This window comes from Arachis ipaensis, chromosome B04, assembly GCF_000816755.2.
Source record: "Arachis ipaensis cultivar K30076 chromosome B04, Araip1.1, whole genome shotgun sequence".
Classification (NCBI taxonomy): domain Eukaryota; kingdom Viridiplantae; phylum Streptophyta; class Magnoliopsida; order Fabales; family Fabaceae; genus Arachis; species Arachis ipaensis.
The window spans coordinates 17154696-17165595 of record NC_029788.2 but is presented as its reverse complement, the minus strand read 5'-3'; the positions used below and the strand labels follow the sequence as shown (position 1 = coordinate 17165595).

Sequence of the window (10900 nt, the reverse complement as noted above, 5' to 3'; positions counted from 1 at the left end):
ATAAAGATATGTATTTTAAATTTTAATTTTAAATTTTTGATTATTTTATATTTTTTATTTATATTGGATTGGGTTAACTGGTTCAATCACCAATTGAACCAATAATTTAATGACCCAATAATTTGATGGATTTAAATATTTTATCACCACTTGAATTCTAACAACTATGCTCTATTTTCAACCATCTCACACGAAAAATTTAATTACAAAAACATTAGGGTGTTGCAAAATTGTATATCTTTCACGTTGAAGCAACTATTTTATTTTTGTGAATGGTTGAAGATTATAATTTTTTATTTTATTTAAATAAAAGACTTTTTTTTTGTGACTAAATAAAAGACCTTTGTATGTACTTTGAAAGCACAGAAGTTACTTCCTCTCATATTCGTCAAAAATATTAAATGTTTTAAAAATCAGATTGGACCGGTCGATCGAACCGATTCAACCGGAAACTGACAAAGAAAACGATCCGATCCAACGTGCAAAACCGTAAAATAAAAAATTGCTTAAGAAACCGCTGAACCGGCCGGTTACTGGCAGGTCGGTTGACCGGAACCAGGCCGGTTCACAGAAAACGACCTCGTTTCCTTCCTTGAAAGGGAAAAAGTTGCGCGTTATCCCCCATTCCCCCCTTCTCCAACTCCTTCCTTCATCAAACCCTAGCCTCCACCCAAGAAAGCAAACCCTAGTCTCCACCAATAGTTGTCGCCGTCTGTCGGAGTGAGAGACTGCTGCCGCCGTCCATCGCACTCAAGTACTTCCGTCTTCGTGCTCTCGGGCCTCTCGCCGGATCCTCCACGTCGGGTGCTCGCATCTCGCCGTTCTCCTCTGTGCTCGGCTGCTCGCGCCTCCCTCCGCCAGTGAGTGCTCGAGCTGTGCGTGTTGGTTGCTGCTCGTCGTCCGTGGTTGTCTCTGCTCGATTCTGCCTCCCAGCCTCACTCGAGTCTCGTCTCAGTCACTGGCATCTCGTGGTTCGTCTGTCTCGTCGCCGGCGGCAGAAGCAACTCGTGGGGTTGTCTCTTGCTTCGTCGCCTTCCGTGGGGTGGTCTCCGACTCGCCGTCGATCGTTGGTGAGTCCCTGCACCATCGCTTCCCTGTTCTCTCTTTTCAGATTTCCCTTCTCCCTGTATTTTTGCATGTTGCTGAATTGCTAATCAAATTTGCCTTGTTGCTAATCTAAATGTTGCTGTAAATCGGGACTTTACTTGGATTTGTTGAATTTGTTGAATTTGTTGCTGTAACTTGAATTTGTTGCTTCCCAGTCACAGAATCAGAACAGAATACTCAGTCAGTGCTTTGTTGATTGGTTTTGCTTACTGCTTCTAGGCTTTGAAATCAGTTTATGATAACTGTGATGAAATTATTTAGTTGGATAACTGATGTAATTATTGAGTTCAAGAGATTGAGTTTTTGATCTGCAAGGTGATTTTTGGTTGATTTTTTATTTAATTTGGTAATGATGTTTATGATTGGGGTTATCTGATTGTAGGCAGAATTGTGTTGTGTTGAATGGCTGAATGCTGTAGGCAGATATGGTCTTGTGTTGTGGTTAAGAACATGCTGTTAATTTTCATTGTGTTTGGCTCCTGCTTTAGGTTAAGAACATGGTTAATGCTATTGTTGAATGATTAACTCTGCTGCTACTGCTGGGCTGTACTCTGTTTGATTGTTTTTTTATGCTGTATTGAAAAAAATTATGCTTAAACTTTGATAATTCTTTGTTAATTTATGTTAAAATGATACTAAAGCATGAGCTTTTATCTGAATGATTAAGTCTTCTCTGTTGTATTGAACTGAATTTATTTATTAAATTTTTTAGTTAAATTTAGCTAAGTTGTATCTTGTTTTGAATTCATTTGGTTGCCAAAGAATCAAGGAGTTTTAATTTTTATTTGTTTTTTTAATGAGCTTCAAGTCAATAAAATTATTGAATGTGACCTCTATGATGTATTGCACATAAGATGCTTTTCCATTCAAATTTAACCTTACATAAAGGACATATATATTTGGTAACAATTGTAATTAGAAGCTTTCAACTGGTACTTTCTCATGTTTTTAGAGTTTTGCATATTTCTAATAAGCTTACCTGTATAAAGCACTTTATAATTTATTTATTATTCTATTCTAAAACGATTTATTCGGTTGAACCACCGGTTGGACTGGTTAGACCAATAAACCAGTGAACCAGTAACTAAAGCGATTTGATGACCGGTCCGATTTTCTGAACCTATTTTAATTGAATTGACCGATTAAATAATTTTAAAGGTAAATGTTATGTTGTCTATAACATTATGTCTAACTTACTAACAAAAGTAAATAGATAATGGGCTTGTTTAGGTGAGCTTCTTTCGGGTTATCTTTTTTAAAAGATCTTATGAAAAAGTAAAAATAATTTTATGTTTGGGTATCTCATTTCAAATAGAAAAGTAATAAAAAATAGAAAGTACTAAATAAGCCAGTTTCCTAGACATAAAAATTAGAAGAATTTTGAAAACATTTTTTTTATTTATTTTTTCAATTTCACAAAAATATTCAAAGAATATTATTCTTTGATCAAAGGAACGGAGTGTGCCCGGGCTCCGCTGGTAGCGCGAATGAGAAAAGGTATCATTTTTCTCTTGAAAAGTTGTTAAAAAAAAATTTCTATCAGATTTATGAGTAAATTTATGAGTCATAAGACAATTAACCATTCATGACTTAGGGGATTTGATTTGGAAGAATAAAAAAAGGAATAGCCGGATTGAGTTCATGGATTCAATTTAACCTAGGTATCCATAGAGCAATAAATGATTTTTATATCCGAAACGCATTAGAAAAGAAGGGAAATCTACGAGAAAAAAAATCATTATATAAATGAGAAAAGCCTCCAAGGTCCCATCCCCAAAATGATGCAAAAAGATTTTTTTTATCTATCAATTATGTTTGGGTATAACAATTTTTTAAGAAAAAAAGATCTTTTTTAAAAAAAATGTAAATTACAATTTCTCAAAAAAGATATTTTTTTTATTTTTCTAATTTTTTTTTATTACTAGAAATTTGTCAAGTATACTAAAAAATAAAAAAAAACTTTTTTTATTAAAATAATATTTTTTTATCAAAATAATGACACCCAAACAAACATAATATTTAATAAATTTTAAATATTTTATCTTTATTTTATACATTTTATTTTTTATTTATAAAAGTAACTTCAACAATTTAGATACCAGAATAAGAGGTACCTTAAAATTCACCAATTTTGAATCGTGAGAGAACAACTTGTCTTTTCAAGCTTACATGTTTAAAGGTTAAAAATCACCCTAAATCATTAACCCCCGCTGCCGCCGCCTTCCTCTTCTCCCCTTCCTTCCCCTTTTCTCTCTTCCAACTCCAGCAGAGGCACCCCCGCCGGCATTGTTTCTCTGTTCTCCACATCTCCTACGCCGTTCACCTCTTGCGTCGCGGCTCCCGTCTCTCCCCCTTTGGCTGCTGCAAGCGTCTCTTCCCGCTTGCCCGCGTCGCTGCCGCCAGCGTCTTTTTGCCACTGTTGGACAAACCTTTGAACCCGTCACTTGACCGGTTCAGTTCTCGCAACCTTACTCTCTCATCCACTCACACTCACTCTGCGTCTCTGCCTCGCCGCCACTGCCTCGTCTCCACTGTCCCTCGACATCGCCTCTCACCACTCGGTTTGTGGCCTCGCCTCTTCCTCTGAGCCTCTGCGTCTTGCCGACTAGCCGTGCCTCCCTCTGTCGCCGTCAGTCCGTCACGGTCCCACTGCGTTGCCCCTCCCTTTCCGTGGCCAATTTACGGTCCATCTGCAGCCAGCAGGTAGGCCGTTGTCATTACCTCTGCTCTTTTTTCTTTTTTTTGATGATATAATGTGATTTTAGGTTTAGGTTGGGTCTTTTTGATACAAGTTTAGCAGTGATTTTGGTTTAGGTTAGATGTTTTTTTAAGGGTCAAGTATATTTTTGTCTTGAAGTATGTCAAAAGGTTGAAAATATCCTTAACTTTTATTTTATTTCAATTTTCTCCTACTAGTTTTTGATTTGCATGAAATGTACCAGGAAGCTAATCTTTTAAGAAATTTAGGATTAATTCAGCAACAATTTCTTAAGTAACCTTTTCACACAAGCAACTGGCCCCTAATTGTCAAACATTATTGCTAAATTGGTCATAAATTTCTTGAAAATTTAGCTGTTGGGGTAATTTGATGCAAATTGAAAACTTTTAGACAAAATTGAAACAAAATAAAATTTAGTATTATTTTTGAAAGTTTTGACAAACTTCAGGACAAAAAGTATACTTAACCTTTTTATAAACTGTTGGCAGCTAGGTTTAGTTTGATTGTTATTTTTTAGCATATGCATTATGTTGTATTAGACTAGTTAAGGGTAGATTGTGTACTTTTTGACATGAATTTGTCTATTTCTCAGGTATGACAATTTGTCTTCTGAAACTCTGCTTATTACTATTTAAACTTTGTTTGAATTATGGATAAAGACAATGTTTATTTCGATTTAAGTCTTGACGACAATGAAGATTATGCTTGTAATATGGTTGAAGAATATTTAAGTCCCTTTTTTTTAAATTTTCTTTGAAAATCCATAGATATCCACTCTGATCCGGGTATTGGGCGAGGAATTGGTACCCGTCACTCGTCAAGGGTATGGTGTGGGGACTGGGAAGTTATGCAAAATGGGGGATGGGGTGGGGACCATGTTGGTTTTACTCTTTTCCTTATTCTCTTTGTGTTTGTCTCACCATGAACCTTTGTTTTGCTCACAAGTCATAACTGCCAGAGTCTCCATGGCAGAAAGGAGCAAGGAGCTTCTTCACTTGGAGCACAAGGCCACACCCCTCTCATCCTTAGGTCTATTTTTTTCTCCCTTTTCTTTTTTCATTTTTATTTATTTTATATATATTTTGCTTTAGATATCGTATTGTTGAAGTTTGATTTTTTTTAAATTTTTTTCACTTTTATGCAGAATCCACACTTCTTGTTTGTAACGGCAAAAGAGAACAATGCACTCAAACTAAGATACTTCCCCCTAATGGCACTCCTCTTACTTCTATTCCCAAAAGCCAACGTACTGTTTCAAATTCATCCCAAGTTCTTATATTTTTTAATTTTATTCATTTATTTATGGTGGAAGTAGGACCTATGCTAATAATTAAGTTCATTTTTGTTTAATAACACTTGGCTGTTATTATTCTTGTCGTATTTATTTATTTAAGTATTTAATTATTCATGTTGGGTTTTGAATTTAATTAGTAGTTTTCTTAGTGGGGGTGTTTAGATTGTTAGCCATGATTATTATCTACTATTATTATTATTGAAGGTAGAAATAATTAAAGATCTCAATGAAATATTTGATTATTGGTAGTTTTAATTGTTTAATAATTTGATAATAGTTATCTTTCATTGTTAGTAAATCATATAATTGAGTAAAAGTGAATGATTGGTAGATCTATGCGACCTTTTGATTAGTAGTTGAGATTAGTCCATATTCTACCCTAAAGAAATTTTCTTTTGAAACATTGTGCAGTATGGAATCAGATGATATTGTTCTGAGATTGTGAATGCTTTATCTTTTCTAGATTTTGAATTTGATTATGTTATTCCTGGTTATTCAGCTGGAAATATTAGAGTAACTAGACAAATGAGAGAAAGATTATTACTAATTGTGTCAATTGCTCTGAAATTTATTACTTTGCTCTATCATCATGTTTATTTGACAGCTGTGAACTAACAAACTCTTATCCTCGCATCCTCTCTGTTTTGACTCTTGCCCTCTCCTTTTCCTTTCATCACTTCCCCACAAGCTTGAGCATATAGATAATATTTATCAAGCTTAGAACATAAATAACCTATAGAAGATATTATTTGATATTATGAGATATTTAAGGATAAACTTCTTGTCTAAGACTCCCCCTCAAGCTAAAGTTACTAAGCTCTAAGCTTTTTACAATAATACTCGTGGAAATATAATATGAAGACTAAAGAAAGGCCATCTGTATCTGCTGGAAACATGTCAGGGCCAGCAAGAACTGCTGAAGATGTGCAGGGGTCTGTTGCGACTTCTGGAGTTGTGCAGGGGGTAGCTGGGACTGTTGGGGACTTGCTGGGACTATCCGGAACTGCTTGGGCCGGTAAGGAGGTAAAGAACCTAGGAAAGCGACTTGGTTGAGCAGTCATTGTCTTTCAAAGAGGCCATAAATAGCATATAACTGGCAAAGACTGTGAATGACAAATATTACCGTGGGTATGGTTCACAATGGGAGGTTGGAAGGAAAACACAACCCAATATTCATCACTTTGGCTGCGTTTGGTTCTGAGAACAGAACAAGATAAGACAGAACATTGAGAATAAGACACAATGGACAGAGTCACAAAGATTAATGTTCTTGTATTTTGTTTGGTGATAAACTAGAACAAAATATAAAAGTCTAATGTACTCTTATTTTTTCCATACAAAAATTTAGGAAGAAAAATATGATGAAAAACATAATTTTGAAAATTTGGTAGAAATATTGAAAGAAAAAATGAAAAATAAATTGTCTCTTGTTAGTGTTTTTGTGTCCTTGACAGAAAGGACGCAAAATACACTAATTTAGTGTTCCTACACACATTGTCTCTGTCTATGTTTTATCTATCAAACATAGTTTGTATCTCTGTATCTTCAATGTTCCGTGCCTATAAACAAACGCAACCATTGTGCCAAGAGGACTAGATACCAAAAGTAAGAATAGGGAGATGCTGGAGGAGGTTACACAGACAACAAAGGGGTCAGACTTGCACTATTAGAAGCAGGAGATCAATACTCAAATAGTCATGGCACCCATTAGGGATAAATCAAGTTTGATACTGTAGTGGACTAGCGGCTTGATCAAGGAGATAAACACATATGCAAAGATAGCACAAAGAGGTGAGCATTGAGGTGTCAGTAGCTGCAGGAGTTGGCAGCAGAATACAGTGGTTGATGTGCCCTCAGGCACTAGTGGAAGTGAAGTCGTTGACTTGTTTGTCAGAGATATGTTGAATGTGGCAACACGTGGCTTGTCAAAGAGCAACACTGTTGACAAGGTTGGAGAGGTTGGGCATTGCTGGACAAGGAGAAGCCAAGGGTGTGGTCTTTGGCCAGATTTGACAATGGTGGACGGCAGCAGTGCTGCAACAGTTTTCAAGGAGGATACCATGTCTTTGATGTTATATTAAGATTCATGGTTACTCAGCTGGAAATATTAGAGTAATTAGAGAAAAGAGAGAGATTATTACTGATTGTGTGAATTGTTATGTATCGTTACAAGGGAAAAGGCCAACATATATAGAGGAGAGTGATAAATCTAGAGTACCTTCTCAACTACTCTCCATAAATGCACCGTCCAAATTACTAACCACTATCTAACAATGATATCTCTCTTCATATTTCAACACATTACTCTTGTTTGCTTCTAGTGTCTCAGCATATTTTATTATTCATTCAAATTGCTTAATTGGACTCAATATGATATGATTTGCTTTTATAAGTTTTACAATCATGTTGATGCATATGGCATTCATAACCCCCAATTACATTGCCTGCTAGTGAGATGAATCATGATACTTTATAATTGTGAATAAGTTAATGAGCATTGCAGTTGGATTTGGATCTCAATAGGGATATAGTTATTCTCTGCAAGTGCCAGAGTTGCCCATAAGTGTCTGCTACGTGCTTCAAAAGTTTGTGTCATGAATAGTTTAAGTATTATTTAGTAGTTATTAGTTTATATTTTTTAAATATTAGAATGTTTAATTTAATTTCATGTACTTTAATTTTATTTATTTAGTTAGTAGATTGGGTTTTATGTCAGTGGGCATAGGGTTTTCTTTATTTTAACCTAATATGAGGTTGTTAATATTTCCTAAACTATTGTAGTCGTCACTGAGAAATTAGAGGTGTGAAAAACCACTTTTTTGGTTTTGAAACCATGACATGGACAAGTGAGGTCAAGTGAGTTACTCTCTTGTTGCATCGGAAAATTGGATAGAAGATGGAGTGATTCCCTTCGATTCAATTCCCAAATTATGGTGTTGACAAGTTAAGTTGAGAGAATCCTTTTGTTGTTGCATCAAAAAATTGGATAAAAAGTAGCGTAATTCCCTTTGTATTCAATTTCAACCTATTCTTTTGTTTTCTATTTTAATTTCAATTTATTTTTTTATTCAATTTCAGTGTGTATCTTTTTGTTTATCCTTCGTTTCGTATCAGTGTCTGACTTTGATGTGGTCTTATTCTTAATTTTAGTTTGATTTGAGTTCTTAGTTGGCACTTTCAAGTGCAATGCCAAAAGGATTGTCTGCATATTCCAAGCTATTGTTATAACTTAGAAGTGAACTAGTTTAGGCTGGGAAATCAAAGTTTGTGATCTTATATTTGTAGTGATGGCAATGAAATAAGAACGTAAATATTTGATGGCAAAATCTGTTTCATTGGTCTGTGTGATTTGCTTGATTAGATTTTCTCTGCTTGTTCACATGTTTTGTTGTTTTACTGTTCTACATTTTTAGTATGGGGTTAGTCCCTTGTTCTTAATTAAGTAGTTGTTGATGTTATCAGTAGAAGATAACTGAATGCTTTTATTGTTGATATACATGATAATAATTTTCTTTTTGACAATATTTCACTGCTGAATTTGGTGTTCAAATGAATCTACCTAGTTAATACTTAGTACAAGTGAATATTATAGTTGTAATCACTGAACTAGTACTTTGAGTAGAGCATAGCCCTAAGATGGAATCACAAAATTGAGCTGCAATATTTTTAACCTACCATGACCTTTTTTTTTTTTTTAATTTTGGATTGATGCAGTTTTAGGGAAGGTTAAAGATTTCTTAGGAGTGATGTCAGAAGCAAATAAGCGGCTGGAACTTGATGCGAAGGTTCAAATTTGAGTTCTGATTGAAGCCATATTTTTTTTGTTTCACAACCATTTTCTCCCTTCGTTCTCCTATCTATTTTCTTGTTGCTTTGTTTTGAAAATTTATAGGATCATCCTGAGAATTACAATATTGAAGAGCTCACTGGAAATGAATCCAAAGTTATTGAAATGGTAATTCATTGTTCAATCCATGTCATATCTTCTATGTATGATTCGTGCTACTGACCTGCAAATAGTTGATTATTGCATTGGTTTTTTTGCTCAATCTTTTTCTTTTTAAGGATTTGATGCTTGGTGTTGCGGATCTTAATACACCTGAGGCTGTGGCTGCTGCTGAATCAGCAATTTCCAGTTGTCAGCCTGCGATTTCATTGGCCGCTGATGGCAAAGACACAGACACAGATTCAGATGAAAGCAGTGCTGAAGATGATAACGAGGATGATGGAATTAGAAGTGGTGATGCTGGAAATGATGGTAGAAAGCTTTCATCTCTTGATGATGAAAAACGGAAGGGAAATCATAATTCCAAAAAACGAGCAAGGATAGTTGAGCTCTCATGAACTCGATGGTGTGTGATAACTGGTAACGGGTTATGAGAACTAGATGCATGAGTTGGCGTAAATTGTTGTATGTACTTACTAAGATGATATCAGCAAGAATCAAAATGCATCTTTTACATCTAGGGTAGGAATATATTGTTTGATTTTGGCTTATGTTTGAGATCAAACAATAGCAGCCTCCATATGAGTTAATTTAGTGGTAACTCCTCAATGAGCTATGCATGTATTTATGCCCTTAATGGCAGAGGATTTCGGTGTAGCAATACTTATTAATTTGTTTTTATGAGTTCTATATGCTCTTGCTAAATTTCAGTGTTTTTAACTTTTAGAGCCATTTTCCATGATTTCCATCGAAATTTAAAGTTACCATGAAAGCTTTAATATTATTAATGAATGATGTATTTTTTAAAATATTTTTTTTATAATTTAATAAAGAAAAAATTTGGTTTTTGTATAGATATAAAACTTTAATTCGGATATTTTAAATTTTTTGAGTTAAATTTTTTTATTTTTGTTTTTAATTGGATTATTTTTACTTATTTCTTCCATTTATTCGCAATGGTAATATTATAGGAGTTTGTTGACTACAACATTCATTGTATATGTTTAAACAATTTTTTTTAAATAATTTCTAATAGTAGTTGACACTTGACAGTATGTGAACACATTTGTAAATTAATGGGGGTGTAGTAAGAGAGAAGAAAGATGATGGATTAAGGATGAATGGATTTTTAAAATTTTTTTAATTATTTGGTAAAGTGTAATTTTTATCTTTTAAAATTTTTTTTATATGTTTTTTTTTATTTTATTAAAAAAAAAATGTAAGGTGAGATATCATACTTTATCAAATAATTGAAAAAAAAATTTGAGAGGATCCATTCTCGAATTAAAATTAGCACGGATGAAAAAAGTTAATAGGAGAGTAATCTTAGTGGGTATGTAAAATATACCCCAACTTTTGGGGTAAATTCTATTTGTGTCCCTAACGTTTAAATCGTCCTATTTGTATCTTTAACGTTTATAAAAGTGATTCAATGTTATCCTACTACCAATTATACTAACAAATCAGATTATATTTTTCAATTATTCTCACTTGAATGTATTCATTCTCAATTAGATCTCACTTGGATGTGTTCGATTTTAATATTATACCCACTATTTGTGTTTAGATTCAATTATGTCCCTAGAAAAGTGAATTATGTAAATGTTGTAGGAATTATTTTCAACTTTTGATCAGCTATTTTTCGGAGTGGATCATCGATTCTATCACAGACATTTGTATTATAACTTGAAGAAGAGATTTTTAAAACTCAAACTAAAGCCCTCATGATGTGTAATTGACGGCAGGATAACATTGAATCACTTTTACAAACATTAGGGATACAAATAGGACGATTTAAACGTTAGGGACACAAATAGGATTTACCCCAAACGTT

The 10900-nt window shown here is 34.1% G+C and overlaps 1 protein-coding gene and 1 long non-coding RNA gene across 5 annotated transcripts; one reads left to right on the top strand and one right to left on the bottom strand.

Annotated features, from left to right (window-relative positions):
- LOC107639035 lies at positions 622–9751 on the top strand. 4 transcript variants are annotated; one of them, XM_021120902.1, is made up of 6 exons: positions 622–1070; positions 4785–4855; positions 4971–5072; positions 8835–8905; positions 9013–9075; positions 9186–9751. In XM_021120902.1, exons 2-6 carry the CDS (start codon positions 4792–4794, stop codon positions 9462–9464), a joined length of 579 nt encoding a protein of 192 aa, XP_020976561.1. In that variant the 5' UTR covers positions 622–1070; positions 4785–4791; the 3' UTR covers positions 9465–9751. The 4 variants fall into 4 exon arrangements, with proteins under 4 accessions (XP_020976561.1, XP_016197934.1, XP_020976560.1 ...); XM_016342448.2 differs by having other exon boundaries at positions 623–1070; positions 4772–4855; XM_021120901.1 differs by lacking the exon at positions 622–1070 and adding an exon at positions 3232–3810.
- On the bottom strand, positions 6191–8828 carry LOC110270953. Its single transcript, XR_002360775.1, has 2 exons — positions 6697–8828; positions 6191–6299 (listed from the first exon to the last, which is right to left on the bottom strand). It is a non-coding gene; the product is annotated as an uncharacterized LOC110270953 (long non-coding RNA).

What these genes read in the sequence shown, in the direction of transcription:
- LOC107639035 (XM_021120902.1), top strand. Translation starts at nt 4,792, where the DNA reads ATGGCAGAAAGGAGCAAGGAGCTTCTTCACTTGGAGCACAAGGCCACA. An exon ending in TTCTATTCCCAAAAGCCAAC is followed by an intron (nt 5,073 to 8,834) that starts GTACTGTTTCAA and finishes GGATTGATGCAG; the next exon opens with TTTTAGGGAAGGTTAAAGAT. An exon ending in GGCTGGAACTTGATGCGAAG is followed by an intron (nt 8,906 to 9,012) that starts GTTCAAATTTGA and finishes GAAAATTTATAG; the next exon opens with GATCATCCTGAGAATTACAA.